The following is a 16,767-nucleotide window of genomic DNA, read 5'->3' on the forward strand; positions in this document are numbered from 1 at the left end:
AGAGTCAGATGCTTAACCGACTGAGCCACCCAGGTGCACCAGACAGTGTTTCTAAAATCACTAATCACCATTCAAAAATTCATGCACAAATTCCAAGAAATCTCTCCATCTATTTTCTGTCTTTGCTGAAAATAATAGAGTGTCTTAGACTGGTAGTCTGTTTGTTACCAAGGCAACAAAGATACATGTGTGCCCTGCGCAGGGCAGCAGAGCAACCTCTTGTCCCTTGGTTCTGACAGAATGACTGCAAACTGTGCCCAAACAAATCAGTTGTATCATTTTTCCCAATAAAGAGACAAGAAAGGTCCCAAAGATCTTCATAAAGGGAATATAATAGACCCATAGTTCCATAGCCAGGGCTATGTCTCCCTCTGATGGATCCTTGGCTCTCTCTAATGAAAGGTGCAACCACACAGAGCATAGACACTGCTTCCACAGCAGTTAGGTATGAATGTCAGGATCTGTGGTAGAGACTGCTGTTTACAACCCAATATACTTTATCTCCCTCTTTTGTTAATAACTGAGCCCCTATTTTAGAAATCAGTGACAGTGTGCCTTGTGAAGAAGCCACATTTTCTCTCTTCTCCTTGTAACTAGAAGTGATCAATGTATCTAGATTTTTGTCTGGGACTCATGAGAAGGCTTTTATGGAGGAAGCACATAGCCACCGCGTGTCCTTGTCTACGCTTACCTCCCCCCTTCCTTTTGTTTCTGCCTGAACTATGCATTTGATGTCTGGAAATAGAGCAGCCATGTGGGTGACTGGAACTTTAGGAACCATCTTGGATAAGAGTTAACTTCAAGGAGGGAAGCCACATGTTAAGGAAGACAGACCTAAAACGTGGAACAAGCTTAAACCCATAATGATACTATGGAGCTTCCATACCAACCCTGGACTATTGGACTCTCTCATGTGAGGGAGAAATAAGTCTCTGTGACTTGCTGTGTAAAGCAAATGCCTAACTGATACATAGTGTAGAATGAAAATCTCAGAGTGTCAAAATTACCTTAGAAAATCCTTTAAGTCCTCCATAAAATACAGTTAAAAAGTGTGACATAAGTCCTGAATGGGTTATAGGCATGAGGAGATGTTTAGACTTTAATTCTTGGTGCCAGTCAAGAAAACAGACCAAATTAGTCTCTATCCTTGCATTGTTTCAATTAGTATTTGTCCTTTAGAAATTATCTACATTGATTCCAGAGATTATAATTCAGAAATTAAAAATCATATATGGCCTGAAAAGAAAACTATAGGGAAGTCCCATTATATCTAATCCTGATAGCTGGAAGCAACATGTGTGTATATGTGTGTGTGTGTGTGTTTGTGTGTGTGTGTGTGTGTGTGTGCAAATATGGAATTACTACATATGATTCCACCTTCACTTTTCACAGGAAATTTTATGATTTTAACTGTATTACTTAATGTTTCTTTATGACTTTTAATTAACATTTCAATTTTATTTCAAGGCTCTTGAACGAGCCATCATCATGGACATCCTGACTACCAAGCAGGATGACTGAGATGTCTTTAAAATCACTCACACTTTCTTCTAATAGGTTTTGGGTGAGCTAAGTTTGATTACATTTGAATACATCTTCACGGTATGTTTCTTTGAGCAGAATTATGGGCAAAAGTATCAAGATGACTGAAATTGCCGTCTTTTCTCTTTATTCTTTCTCTTTCTCTTGCATTCAGTTCAACACTGTTATATGTCTGAAACTGAGAAAAACATCACTGCTCCCATGCGGTTTTGTCAAGCTGCGAGTAAGTGCAGCTCTGAGAAGAACGGCAGGTGAAGAAGTTCTGGAATTCAGAATTCCCTAAGGAATGTTACCATGTTGCTAAGCTCTGTAGTGTATCTTAACAACCAGGGAGCCCCGTGGGCTTCTTGGAGCAACAGTGGGAGAAACTGGAGGGAGACAGTGGATTCTTTTGGAAGCATTAGACATTAGGCTGTCTCTATCAATTAAAAATTCCCAGCTCAAGTAAAACGATTTAAGGAAATCAATGACAACTCAGTATAGACCCATTATGAGGCTTGGAGGGTATCATCAAACTTGAGCTCCTGTCAACCAGATTACCTTCTTTGGAAAACTGTCCTCAGGTATAATTTTAAATTCATCATTAAAATAATTTTCAAAAAGTTTAAGTATGATTTAGTTAATGGACCTCAGGTTCATCTTCTTTTCAAGACCATGTGAAGGCCAAATAAATCTGTTTTGAGGTAATGGGGTATTATCTTTCAAAGTAAACCATCTGTTGTTGAGGAGATCATACAAATAAAATAAGCTAAGGTTGTGGAATAAAGACATTTATTTTGTGAAAAACATTTAAATTCATATAACAAATACTTACTGAGCATATGCTATGTGACAGTTACTGGGAATGCAGAGGTTGGACCAGGCCATTGCCTGTTTGATTATAATATCCTATGAAGAGAAGCAGAAAATAGACACAGAAATACAAAAAAAAAAAAAAGTCAGAAAGTGACATGCGCTATGGAGACAGCTTAAGGAGGGTAAGGGATAGAGAGTGATGGAGCCTGGGAAGAGGGTAGGAACTACTTTAGAGAAGGGTAAGGAAGACTTTTGGAGAAAGCCTCAGCAGAGCAACAAATGAAGTGAAGATCTGAGTGGTGTACATTTTAGGCTACCTCTAGCAAATGCAAAATGTTTCAGCATTCATCACCTAAATAATAATCTTTACATCTCTGGGAATTCATAGTAAATTTCAGCTCTTCGTTGATCAGATATTGTGTTCTGTTTTAAACATACATTGTATGTAAGTGTTATTTTGGACTAAGATTATTAATATTTAATACAGATTTGCATAGTTTAAAAGTAACAATGATCAGAATTAGGACAACATGATTACTAATGCTTCTAAAACACAGGTTTTGAGGATTTTGTGTCATGTAGTCTACATAAAATTCAGTGATTTGCTAATATACAGGTCAATTCAAGAGGCTGTAGGAAAGGAAATACTGCTCTCAGAAGCACTTTCACAATTCCCTGGATGGTGAATGGTAATTTTAATTAGATTTTCCCTCAATTACCACTATGCAGGTTTTTTTCTTCTTCTTCAGAGTGAAAGCAGAATGCTGGTATCACAAACAAAATAGAATTATAAACAGAATTTGGCTACTTTCACTCAGCAGATCTTTTGGGCATAACCTCTAGGTCAGGAGGGCTCCACCAAGGTTTTGCAACACAGGCGGTGAGGTGAGGCCCAACATATTTACTAATAATTGCTAAAAATATTCATGTTTGCAACTTGTTTAGCTTTTAAAAGGAATTAATACAAAGAAGGGTAAATTTTCTAACACTGTCTCTTGGCAGTTAGTTGCAATGTCATGTGCCTACCTTTTTGGAAAGACTGGAGTTAAAAACCTGTGAATACAGCTCTTCTGAGCAACAGTTACTGACACACCATCGTTGCCGTGATTGAAAATGTTTTTCATACTTTGCTTCTCCACAACTGTGGAATGCATTCTTTAAAATTGGAACATGCGATGGGGATGTGAACATCACCTGTGTTCCTGTGAACATCACCTGTCATGTGCATCATGGTATGGAAAGTAGGCTGAGAACTACTGCTCCATATTATACAGTAAATACCTAACAAGCTAAAATAGTGGAAGAAAGTGTGTGTGTGTGGTTTGTTTTCTTTGTGTTGTTTTTTGTTTGCTTTGGGTTTTAAAAATATACATATACTTATTATTTCACAAAACAGTATTTGGGTATGGTAAATAATCCATGGCACATTTGTAGAAGTTATTGTAACTGGTTTAGTTTTACAGAATCCGTGATATACATGGACCAGTTTTGCATTAATGGGTTTCTCTAACATTGGTTTAGGAAAAGTTTTAGTTACTTCATTATAAAATAAATAAGATTTCTGATTCTATAATAAAGATAATCTTTGTTTTCTAACAAGCAAATTATTTTCTGGTTTTCTGTTAATTCCTTATTTTAATAATATGTTCTTTTCATATATCTCTTGTCTTTGGGGGAAAAATCTATCCTTACATATAAGAATGAATGATTCCTTCATTTCTTTTGAGTTTATAAATCTTAAAAAGTTATAGTCCAAAATCAATTCTTATAATAAAGAGAAATCTTAATAGAGAAATATTATTCTAAGCCAATTCATGAGCTTTGGAATGATATCCATTAAAATAAATGAGAAATGAATTATCAAAGAGTGTTAAAATCAATATAGGCAACAGGTTGAAAAGAAAGATGTGGACATTACTTATAGTAACTAAAATAGTTTTGCTTTTTAAAGGTAGTTTCTTCTTTTTTTAAATTAATAGACTTTATTTTTTTAGAGTAGTTCTTAAGCTTACAGAAAAATTGAGCAGAAAGCACAGGGAGTTCCATATATCCTGCCTACCTAGTCTCCCCTATTATTCACATCTTGCATTAGTGTGGTACATTTGCGACAACTGATGAACCAGTATCATACATTATTAGTAACTGAAGCCCATAGTTTACATTAGCATTCACTCTGTGTTGTACATTTCTGTGGGTTTCAACAAATGCATGAAGTCACGGATCCACAGTCACAGTCTAGAGCACTATACTTCAGGCTAGTGTCACTGCCCTGAAAATCCCTTGCATTCCACCCATTCATTACTCCCCTACTTCCTCTCTGGAGCTCCTGGCAATCATTGATGTTTTTACTGTCTCCGTGATTTTGCTTCTTCCAGAATGTCGTATAGTTGGAATCATGCAGTATGTCGCCTTTTTTTTTTTTTTTAAAGATTTGATTTATTTATTTGACAGAGAGAGACAGCTAGAGAGGGAATACAATCAGGGAAAGTGGGAGAGGGAGAAGCAGGCTTCTCGCTGAGCAGGGAGCCCGATGCGGGGCTCGATCCCAGGACCCTGGATCATGACCTGAGCCGAAGGCAGACACTTAACAGACTGAGCCACCCAGGCACCCCTGTAACCTTTTCATACTGGCTTCCTAGCAATATACATTTAATGTTCCTCCATTTTTTTTTCATGGCTTGATAGCTCATTTCTTTTTTTCTTTTTTCTTTTTTCTTATTTTATTATGTTATGTTAGTCACCATACATTACCTCATTAGTTTTCGATGTAGTGTTCCATGATTCATTGTTTGCGTATAACACCCAGTGCTCCATGCAATACATGCCCTCCTTAATACCCATCACTGAGCTAACCCATCCCCTCCACCCCCCTCCCCTCTAGAATCCTCAGTTTGTTTCTCAGAGTCCATAGGCTCTCATGGTTCATCTCTCCGTCTGATTTCCCTCCCTTCATTTTTCCCTTCCTTCTCCTAATGTCCTCCATGCTGTTCCTCATGTTCCACAAATAAGTGAAACCATATGATAATTGACTTTCTCTGCTTGACTTATTTCACTTAGCATTATCTCCTCCAGTCCCATCCATGTTGATGTAAAAGTTGGGTATTCATGCTTTCTGATGGCTGAGTAATATTCCCTTGTATATATGGACCACATCTTCTTTATCCATTCGTTAGTTGAAGGGCATCTCGGCTCTTTCCACAGTTTGGCTATTACGGACATTGCTGCTATGAACATTGGGGTGCACGTGGCCCTTCTTTTCACTACATCTGTGTCTTTGGGGTAAATAGCCAGTAGTGCAATTGCTTGGTCATAGGGTAGCTCTATTTTTAATTTTTTGAGGACTCTCCACACTGTTTTCCAAAGTGGCTGTATCAACTTGTGTTCCCACCAACAGTATAAGAGGGTTCCCCTTTCTCCACAATCTCTCCAACATTTGTTGTTTCTTGCCTTGTCAATTTTTGCTGTCCTAACTTGTGTAAGGTGGTATCTCAATGTGGTTTTGATTTGAATTTCCCTGATGGCTAATGATGGTGAACATTTTTTCATGTGTCTGTTAGCCACTTATCCGTCTTCTTTGGAAAAGTGTCTGTTCATGTCTTCTGCCCATTTTTTGACTTGATTATTTGTTTTTTGGGTGTTGAGTTTGAGAAGTTCTTTATAGATCTTGGATAGCAGCCCTTTTTCTGCAGTGTCATTTGCAAATAACTTCTCCCATTTTGTGGGTTGCCTCTTTGTTTTGTTCCTGTTTCCTTTGCTGTGCAGAAGCTTTTCATCTTGATTAAGTCCCAAAAGTTCATTTTTGCTTTTGTTACCTTGTCTTTAGGGACATGTCTTGAAAGAAGTTGCTGTGGCCGACGTCGAAGAGGTTATTGCCTATGTGCTTCTCTAGGACTGATGGATTCCTGTCTCACATTGAGGTCTTTCATCCATTTTGAGTTTATCTTTGTGTATGCTGTAAGAGAATGGTCAAGTTTCATTCTTCTGTATATAGCTGTCCAATTTTCCCAGCACCGTTTATTGAAGAGACTGTATTTTCTCCATTGGATATTTTTTCCTGCTTTGTTGAAGATTAGTTGACCATAGAGTTGAGGGTCCATATCTGGGCTCTCTATTCTGTTCCATTGGTCTATGTGTCTGTTTTTGTGCCAGTACCATGCTTCTTGGTGATCACAGCTTTGTAATACAGCTTGAAACTGGGCAACATGATGCCCCCAGCTTTGGTTTTCTTTTTCAACATTTCCTTGGCGATTCGGGGTCTTTTCTGATTCCATACAAATTTTAGGATTGTTTGTTCTAGCACTTTGAAAAATGCCATTGGAATTTTGATCAGGATGGCGTTGAAAGTATAGATTGCTCTGGGCAGCATAGATGTTTCAACAATGTTTATTCTTCCTATCCATGAGCATGGAATGTTTTTCCATCTTTTTGTGTCTTCTTCAATTTCCTTCATAAGTGTTCTGTAGTTCCTGGAATATTGATCCTTTACCATTTTGGTTAGGTTTATTCCAAGGTATTTTACGGTTTTTTGGTGCTATTGTAAATGGAATCGATTCTCTAATTTCTCTTTTTGCAGTTACATTGTTAGTGTATAAGAAAGCAACTGATTTCTGTGCATTGATTTTGTATCCTGCCACATTACTGAATTGCTGTATGAGTTCTGGTAATTTGGGGGTGGAGTCTTTTGGGTTTTCCACATAAAGTATCATGTCATCTGCAAAGAGAGAGTTTGACTTCTTCTTTGCCAATTTGAATGCCTTTTATTTCTTTTTGTTGTCTGATTGCTGTTGATAGCTCATTTCTTTTTACTGCTGAATAGTATTGCATTGTATGGATGTACCACAGTTTATGTATCCATTCACCTATTGAAGACACCTTGGTTGCTTCCATTTTTTGGCAAGTATGAATAAACATTCATGTGTAGGTTTCTGTGTCAACATGATTTCAACTCCTTTAGGGAAACATCTCGGAGTGCAATTGCTGGGTCATATGGTAAGAGTATGTGTAGCTTTGTAAGAAACTTCCAATCTGTCTTCCAAAGTGACTGTACGATTTTGCATTCCCACTTGCAATGAATAAGAGTTCCTGTTGCTCCACATTTCTGTCAGCATTTGGCATTGTCAGTATTTTGGATTTTAGTCATTCTAATGGATGTGTAGCAGTATGTCAATGTTTTAATTTTTAATTCCCTAATGACAAATGATGTTGAGTATCTTTTTATATACATGCTTATTTGCCATCTGATGATATTCTTTGATAAGGTGTTTGCTCAGCTTTTTTGCACAGTTATTAATTTGGCTATTTGTTTTCTTAATGTTGAGTTTTAAGTGTTCCTTGTTATTCTGGATACTAGTCCTTTATCAGATATGTGTTTCACAATATTTTCTCCCAGTCTGTGGCCTGACTTTTCATTCTTTCACAGGGCTAAATATAGTTTCACTTTTCTTCAGGTTTGAGGTAATTTTATTTTTTTATGCTTAAATCACTTGTTAGAACAATTCAAAGCCCACAACTTTGTCTTGAGTTATTCATTTACCTCATTTCTGAAAATTTAAGTTTTTTTTTAAAGATTTTATTTATTTATTTGAGAGAGAGAGAGGGAGAACGAGCAGGAGGGAGGGGCAGAGGGAGAGGGAGAAGCATACTCCCCACAGAATAGGGAGCCCTAATGCAGGGGCTCAATCCCAGGACCCTGAGATCATGACCTGGGCAGCCACTTAACCAACTGAGCCATTCAGGTGCCCCTGAAAATTTAAGTTTAAATCAGACTTTAAATAGTCCATAATGTATGTTGGATTTTGTAAAATTTTTATTGATATATGTGGATAAAATATTTACGTATTGTCTTTATCCCTTTAGCATTATTTTGAAACTTCTAATAGAAACAATAAAAGTCACAACAAAGATAATTAAATTTTCTGTAATCCCGGAGTAAGCACTATAGCACCTTTTTAAATATAAGAGCAAGATGAATTTCAGACTTCTTGGAAGCACTGCAGTTTTCATATGAGGAAGAAGAAGAGTTTTCTTCATTGTTTGTTTATTGACCTTTAACACCAGAATTTAAAGTATATCACTACCCTTCAAATTAACCTAAGAGAATGATTGATGTGGGGAAGACACACATAGAATAGCTGAGTATTCTAGCTGACATCTCCACCAATCCCATCAGGTTTCAGTTGAGCAAATCAAAATCTAGGAAATACAGGAATTTATCCTTGGTCACTTAGCTCGTTAATGGCAAAGCTAGGACCATACATCTCATTTTTAAATTTCAGTTTAATGTCCTTCCCACTCTCCAACTTGCCTACTGTATCCTTTTTCCTCAATACAGATAAAAATGAATTTACTAACTTAATTGTGTAAAAGATCCCACACAGAAAGAAGAATGAGTAAGTCTACAGTTTGAGTTACAGAAAGAGGTTAGAACTAATTCCTCATTATTTATAAGGAACAATAAGAAAATGTACTTTTTCTTATTAGATAACAGTACTTCATGAATTCAAAATATTTTAATATAGTTTTTAGCTTAGAATATTTGCTGTTTTGTGGCAACAGGGCTGGTGATCTATATACCATACACCTTGAATATATACCATGAAAAAATTGAACACAGATTCTTTGGTCTAAAAAGGTAGTCAATGAACTAAAAATGTGTGCCCCAGCCTTGAGATCAATTTCTAGAATATGGATATATTTGAATGCTGAAATTATTCTGACCAGAAAAACTCCCTGCCATAGTTAGAAATAAAATGTACATTTCCTAGTACTGCTATGATGAATAAGATATCCATGTAAGATAGGAAATACAAACAAACACCAGGGAAAAAATCCTTCTTTAAATTTCAAGATAGTACGCCATCTTCTTTTTTTTTTTTTTAAGATTTTACTTCTTTATTTGACAGAGAGAGAGTGAGAGAGCACAAGCAGGGGAAAAGGCAGAGGGAGAGGGAGAAGCAGGCTCCCCACCGAGCAGGGAGCCCGACATGTGGCTGGACGCAAGGCTCCATCCCAGGACCCTGGGATCATGACCTGAGCCCAAGGCAGATTCTTAACTGACTGAGCCACCCAGGTGCCCCAGTAGTATGTCATCTTTAAGAAAGTTTATTTAGGGACGCCTGGGTGGCTCAGTTGGTTAAGCATCTGCTCTCAGCTCAGGTCATGATCCCGGGTCATGGGATTGAGTCCTGCATCAGTTTCCTTGTTCAGCGGGGAGCCTGCTTCTCCCTCTCCCTCTGCCTGCTGCTCGCCCTGCTTGCGCTCTCTCTATCCGACAAATAAATAAATAAATAAAATCTTTTTTAAAAAAGAAAGTTTATTTAACTCTTTCCTATGTTTCTAATCCAGAAATTTTTCCCACATAATTGTAAATTCCCAAAGAGTCATAACATTATCTTTGATCCCTTACACCTATGACAATTTAAGTGTCTAATAAAAATTGCTGAGTGATTGAGAGAAAATCACTAAATATTACCGAAAATTGCAAATAACAACGTGCCAAACTTCTCTACTTTATCGTTTGTAGATGTAATATCATTCTTTTGTTACCAGATTTGTTTTCTCCTTTAGGTTTTACTAACTTCTCAGAAGATACAAATTTAAGAAGTTGGTTGTCTTAAAGCATAATATGAAAGGTCCTCGTTATATATATCACATCATAATATGAAAGGTGCATTAATGTAAAACACATTTGTGGGCATTATATTTTAAAGCTCTCATTTTCATTTACTATATCAAAATTGATAACCATGTTATGTATTTTTATGTTGGTAAGCTAACAAAGTGACCTTAAAATGTAATCAAACACAGAACATATTTTAAGGTTTTGAATTTTCCAGGGAAAGATTCTTCTGTCCCACCCATGCCTGTATTCATTTCAATATTTACAAAAATTTGGTCTAAAGTAAAATAACCTCACATTGTTTTGACAGGAGAAACAATTCAGTGCAAACAGAGAAGTAATGTTTGATGTGTAAGGAAATGTCAAGAACCCCCTCATCAGAATGACTGTCATTCTATGATTTCAGGGTCTAAGCACCTCTGGAAGTGAGGTTAACAAGATAGAACCCCAGGACCTTTTGCGGCAACAGTGGAGAGGGGCAAACCAATACCACAAGAACATGAGCCTCAAATCTCCAACGTCTGCTCTTCCGTTCGAGAACAAAGGCAGCCATATCATGGCTAGAAATGGAAGCTGTTTTCTAGTCCGCCACACCCCTCATCCCAGAAGGGTCTGCCACATCAAAGGTAAGGTAACTCAAGGTCCTAGAATGTCTCTCTCTCTCTCTCTTTCTCTCTCTCTCTCCCTGCATTTGGGCTACTTGTTGATTCTGGTGGATAAACACAGGGATACTATTCAAAATATTTAACTAATGGTGAGACACAGGTATTGACCATTGAGCTGAGATGCCAGCCTTGGGGATAGAGCAGAGCCTGCAGGCATCCTCTCTGCCAAGTATTAACCCAAGGATTTCTTGACTGTTAGAAAAGGGACCCGGAGAGGTGCCAAACAGCTCACAGCAGCAATTGACCAATTGGTGTAAAAGTATTCAATATTTTAACAAACTGCATGGCCATGCTAGCATTTACATGCTAAATATTACCCCTAAAGATGCATATATTTTACCCTCCAGCCCTTTTTTCCTTTCTCTCACTTTCTCTCCTTTTTTTTTTCTGTTCTTTCTCCCCTTTTCCCCTCCCTCCCTTGATGATGCAAACAAAGGAGGCCTCAGTCAGTCCCATAAGGAGACATGGACAGCTCTACTTAAAGCAAGGGGTGTCTCAGCTTAAAGCAAGGGGGTCAGGCCTTTGTAACCCCCATCAACCACTCACTGGTCAAGTTTCCATTGTACATGAGAGCTGTCTTCAGCTGAGAGCAATTCCCAGGGAGGGCCTCAGCATGAGCCATCAGTAGCTGACACACCTGTCAGGTGGACAGATGAGCGTGTTGGTCCTGAAGGCATGGTTTGGGTAGATGCATCCCCACATCTACTACAGCAATTATTGGAGCTTCTGACTAAATATTTTTATTTGGTTATTATCAAATATCTTCCACTAATTTGTGAGCTCCTTGAAAGCTGAAGATGTGTGTTTTGCTCACCACTTATTTTCAGTTTCCTAGAGTGGCTGCGACGTGGGAGGTACTAGATAATTCTTGTGGAAGGAAAGAAGGAAGCTTAAATTGCATTCAGATAAAAATTTAGAGCCTCTGATAGATTTTAAGTAGAGTTAATGTTCTACCTCAGCTATCTAGTTGTGTGTCCTTGAGCAAGTGAATCATTCTTTAAAAAAATCATTCTAGCTGTATTGTAGAAAGTGGAAGGAAAACTGGGGCCTAAGGAGAAGTTGGAAGACCAGTTAAAAGGCTGACTCAGTCAGCCAAGTGAGAGGGATGAAGGCTGGGCCAGGGCAGACAGCAGAGTAGAGAAGTGAAGATTGAACTTCGGGGTAGAGCAAGAGAAAAGCCCAGATGAGCAGCACAGAGAAAGCCATAAAACAAGAATCAATGAGAATGGCTGGGTGATCATCAAATACAAATTGCTAAAGAAGATCAGGAAAATGAAGGCCAAGAGATAGCAAACAGATATTACAATAAAGAGCTCATAAATGGCTTGGAATCTGTTGTCTTGGCAAAATCTGGTGACAGGATTTTTCAAAATCCACATGAGAAAAGCATTCCATTTAATTAGAACTTTTTTCTCTATGACGGCAAATATTACCAAATTGAGTATATTTTTTTCTGACTTCCAAATACTTGAAAGTACTTGATATATAACTCCTATATATGTAATTCACATTCTGCCTTGAATTATCTTATACCTATAATACAATATAAAACTGTTGGCAGGCAAAGGACTGACTTTGTCTTCAAATCCCCTACAATGCCTACCACAAAGCCTTGCTTTTAGTAATATATGTCCACATATAAATATATGTTCAATTGAATAGAAAACTTTCTTTGGAAATCTTTCAAGCATATTCATGCTAATGCTAGAAAGCCTAGTAACTTGAATTGTAAGAGGAAGAGAAGAGCAGCAAGCTGATCTATTTTGACTGATAACAGCTATGTGCTTTGAACCCACACTCAGCACAAGGACACTACAACTAGTTTTGCTAATTTCACCCCATAGATAATTCTTATAGTCCGTTTTTACCAACATTCAAATGTTTTAGTCTATGAGATCTAATGTTATTTTCATAGATAAATCCTTAAAAAGTTAAATCAGTAAGTTTAGTCAGTCTAAGAAATGTCAATTTAAAGTCTCTATTTGTGATACATATATGCACTTTGCTAGCAACACAACATAAGCCAGTTTCTGCTCACAATGTACTTGGAGGAGATAGGAATAAAAGGAAATAATTATAATTGTGTTATGTGCAATTATAGAAGTATGCTGGAAGTTCAGATGTAATATACAGATAGGGAAACCACTAGAGGAGTGTCAAGAATGCATTTCACAGAGGTTTTTACTGGGAGATACATGATAAACATTAAGAAGAAACAGTTAGCAGGACTTGGGTATTTATTGGATTTAAGGATGGAATAAAAAGTCTAGAATTATTACCAGTTTTTTTTTTTAGCTTGGTTAACTGTCTGGATAGTGGACCAACTATTAATCTTGGGCATATAGGAGGAAGAACATATGTAAGAGGTAAGATTAAAAGCTTCATTTCAGACAAACACATTGTACTTGATGTGCCAATGGAACATTCAGGAGTAAATGACCAAATAGAGAAATGGATATAAAGACTTGAAGCCTAAGGATTAGATGAGGATGTAAAATAGATTTGAAAAGTGGAAGCATATAGGTTAAATCAGTAATGTTATTGCCCAAGAAAGAAATCCTAACAGAACTCTGAAAAGCACAGGGGTGTATAGACACAGAAAATCCAGAGAAAGAGACTGAAAAGAAAGAGCAGAGATTCTGAGATAGAAAATGTTGTCTCTGAAAATAGAGAGAAATGATTTTAAAGAAAGAGGGAACAGAAAGGGAAAGAAGAAAATTTTGCATTTAATTTATAAACTAGTGATCTCTACAACCTCTTCTATTACATAGAATAGGGAAAGTCTGAATTTATACACAAGATTATATTAAAATCTTACATTTGCTTGGCAGAAGTTTTTAAGCTGTAGTCTGTGGGCAAGAGACAAAGATGGAATAAAATGTGTTTGAACAAAGGGCACAGTAGCCAAAGAAATTTGAGTATCACTACTTCATGACAAAAAGCATTATATTTAGTCATGGGATTAAATGAGGCTTTTCGGAACTTTTGCTAAAGCCAAATTTTGAGGTCATCTATGCATGACTTGCTAAGAGGTAATTTAAAAACTGGCCCTATGATGGTAGCCTATCTCCAGTCTCTTTTGCTTTAGAGAAGAGTTCATAGAAAGGAAAGAGATTGAGGATTTCTTTGAAAAAGAGTCACTGGGGTGCTGTGTACTTCCCTTCCCTGCCATGAGGAGCAGTAGTAGCTGCCTTCACCTGTACCTGCAGGGCTTCCCAGGACCATGGAGAATGTCTAGAGAGGAGAGAGATCTCACTGGCTAGCTTCTTGCCTGTGCTCCTCCTGGTCTGCCCTACACTGTTTCTGCAGTGGATCACGGGGAGACTATTCTTGGGGTGAACTTGTTCTGGATCTTCTATGGTATGGAGGACACAGATGATCGTGTCTGAGTCTGTTCTTCTAAAATCTCAAGACAAGAGCTGACTGGAGCTGGCTCGAGCTGGCTGTGTCAGTGGCACAGACTGGGATTAAATTGCTCTCCCACAGAAGACCAGGCCAAGGGTGTTGTTTCCTGTGGGAACGCTCAGGAGGCGGCTGGCCAAGAACTGTCTTGCAAGGACCCAGCCCAAAGGACTAACTAATAGGACCACTATAGCCAAAAGAGACTGGTGACATTTCACGTGGGGTGAAGGTGGTAAGGAAGAGAAGTTAGCAATTATCTGGTAGATACATTATCCATGACAGTGAACGGCGTTAGAGATTTCCTCAGCCACGGGTCTCCAAAGAACCCACAGAAATACCTCGTGAGAGAAAGAGCCAGCATTTTTTCTCTGCCTCACAGATCTGTTTTCACAGATGCCTCAATACTAAATTAAAACCATTAAGCAAGTAAGACTTTGTGTCCCCTTCACCATTCCTTCATCCTCCAACCCCAACTCCAGGGGAGCTGAAAGCAGTGAGTGGGGAAGGAAGAGCGGAAGAGCAAGGGAGAGGAAAGGAAGACCACACCCCCATGCCCCTGCTGGTCTGCAGAGGCTGGGTCATCCTTGGCCTGGACAGGAGGGTGTGAAATGGAATACTAATACTTTCATAGCACTAGCGATCCTGATAGTAAATATTTGGCATTCTTGATGGAAAGTTTTGTGTATCATAAAGATTAGTGCAGTTACTTGTTATTTTTAAAGTAAACTTTAAAATAACAATTATAAACCTTTTTGTTTTAACATTTAAAATTTAGCTTAAAGATTTTATTATTTTACTTATAAATCTAGAAAATGTTAACAATCACTTCAAGGGGGTCTTTGATTAATATTTAGTCCCATTTACAAACTTAGTAAAAAAATACCTTTAAAAGTTTAAATGTCAATTACTCATTAAGTAGATTTGATTTCTTTTAAAATATTTCACATCCTTATCACGTGAATTCTCACCAAGCTATAAATAAATCTTGTAAATTAAATAAATTAAACTTATAATATAGACAAATACATTATTTAAAACATTTCTTTACTGCTTACCAACTAATGATATTCTCATACTTTTCTGCTTAAATATTATATACATTTTAAAAACACATATGCAATGGTTTTTACTAAACTTAACCCATGAATAAGAATAGTATGTATTTTTCTTATTTTATCATTTCCATCTTTTATTTGAAACCTTCCCAATGTTAAAGCACACCATCAACTAAGGAAACAAATACCTTGGACAAAAAAAAAAAAGAGAACATTAGAGTTACTTTCTCATTAAACTGGGGTTGCATATCAATCAGAAAATTAGGCAGGAATGTGAGATTTGAATCTTCACCTGGCAGTCTCTGAAAGGTGAGTCCTTCAGAATCATGACCGGAACAGAAATTTATGCCCAGTACAGGGAGCTTGTCCTTCCTCAGCCCAAGACTCCATTACCTAATTCTCCTGTATTCAAGGAAGTTAATGAAATTCCCACCAATATTGTCCTACTCTCCTTCACTGCTGGGTTGGGTTTCAAGTTTCCCCGACTATCTTTAAATCATTTAATGTTGTCCCATTTGACTCTGAAGCCACTTTAATACCATTGCACTTTCTTCATTTTTATGTAGGTCTTTCCTAACTCTTGGATAGATAGAATCTGAATTCTTTCATGTTACTTATTACCATTTTTTAATTAAAGGAGATAGCAGAGAAAATAGGGATTTCTCCATTGATTTGTCTTCATGTTAATATTTTATTTCATCTGGTAGGCAATTTTTCACGATGCATCTGGGTCAATCACTATCTCAGGTGTTTAAGATAAAATGGTAAGATGTGACGCTATCTTCAAAAACTTTATTCTCATTTCTATTTGGAACCAGTTACTATCAGTAAAGTTCTAAGTAGCAGACTAAATAAAAGCTTTATGTTTGGCTGTGTTATTCATTCATTTGATAAATAATCGTAGAGCATCAACTTTGTGCCAGGCACTATTCTAGACACTGGGAATAGAGCAGTAAACAAAACAGACAAAATACATGCTTTCATGAAGCTTACATTCTAGGGCAGCTCAGCCCAGCAATGTGCAAACAGATATGACAGGTGACAAAGGCTATGGGAAGAATAAAAGAGCATAAAGGGACAGAGTGTGATGGGGTACATTTCAGACAAGATTTTCAGCAAAGACCTTTTTGATGTCATTTGAGCAGATAGATAAGAAGGCAGTGGACTGATAGTCCTAGAAGGAAATAGAGAAAAATGGGCAAGTATAAAAAACACTATCCAGAAGCTTCCTGTGCTACAAAGCAACCACCTATACCTATCTATGCTAATTCCCTGTTTAACATAAAGCAAAGTCCCGCACATCTTCACTTCCTAAGCTGTTCAATATGTCATGACATGGCATTGATACCAGAAAGAGGATCTGTCTATAATTCAATATATGAGCCAAAGGCAAATAACTCTTACAGGAGAGTGAAGGAGACCAGAAAGCTTGGACATGAGGAAGGAGGTTCCTTTGTACCGCGTTTTCCTTCCTTCCTTCCCTCACAATCTACCTTACCCTGCCTCCTCGCAGCTATTTAAACCTTCTGCCAGGGCAAAAACAGGGCCAGTGTATGTCTTTTCGGAGGCCTTGTACTGAGACATCCTGGATGCTTCCAAACATCTGAATGGGATATTCATGAAGAGGGCTAACGTAGTTCCTTAGTCATCCTCAAGACTTGGGAGATGAGAGGTCTGTCTGGGATAGAAG

The 16,767-nt window shown here is 37.6% G+C and overlaps 1 protein-coding gene across 2 annotated transcripts in view; it reads left to right on the plus strand.

Annotated features, from left to right (window-relative positions):
* Positions 1–1,874: 1,874 nt before the first annotated feature.
* The window catches only part of C2H4orf17 (chromosome 2 C4orf17 homolog), a 33,149-nt gene continuing 18,256 nt past the window's right edge, over positions 1,875–16,767 (plus strand). For both annotated transcript variants that reach the window (XM_027599373.1, XM_027599372.1), the window contains exons 1-2: positions 1,875–2,105; positions 10,362–10,581. In XM_027599373.1, the coding sequence (XP_027455174.1) occupies positions 10,455–10,581 (127 nt within the window). In that variant the 5' untranslated portion in view covers positions 1,875–2,105; positions 10,362–10,454. The remainder of the gene's footprint in view (positions 2,106–10,361; positions 10,582–16,767) is intronic.

The sequence above is a fragment of the Zalophus californianus genome, chromosome 2 (genome assembly GCF_009762305.2).
Source record: "Zalophus californianus isolate mZalCal1 chromosome 2, mZalCal1.pri.v2, whole genome shotgun sequence".
Lineage (NCBI taxonomy): Eukaryota > Metazoa > Chordata > Mammalia > Carnivora > Otariidae > Zalophus > Zalophus californianus.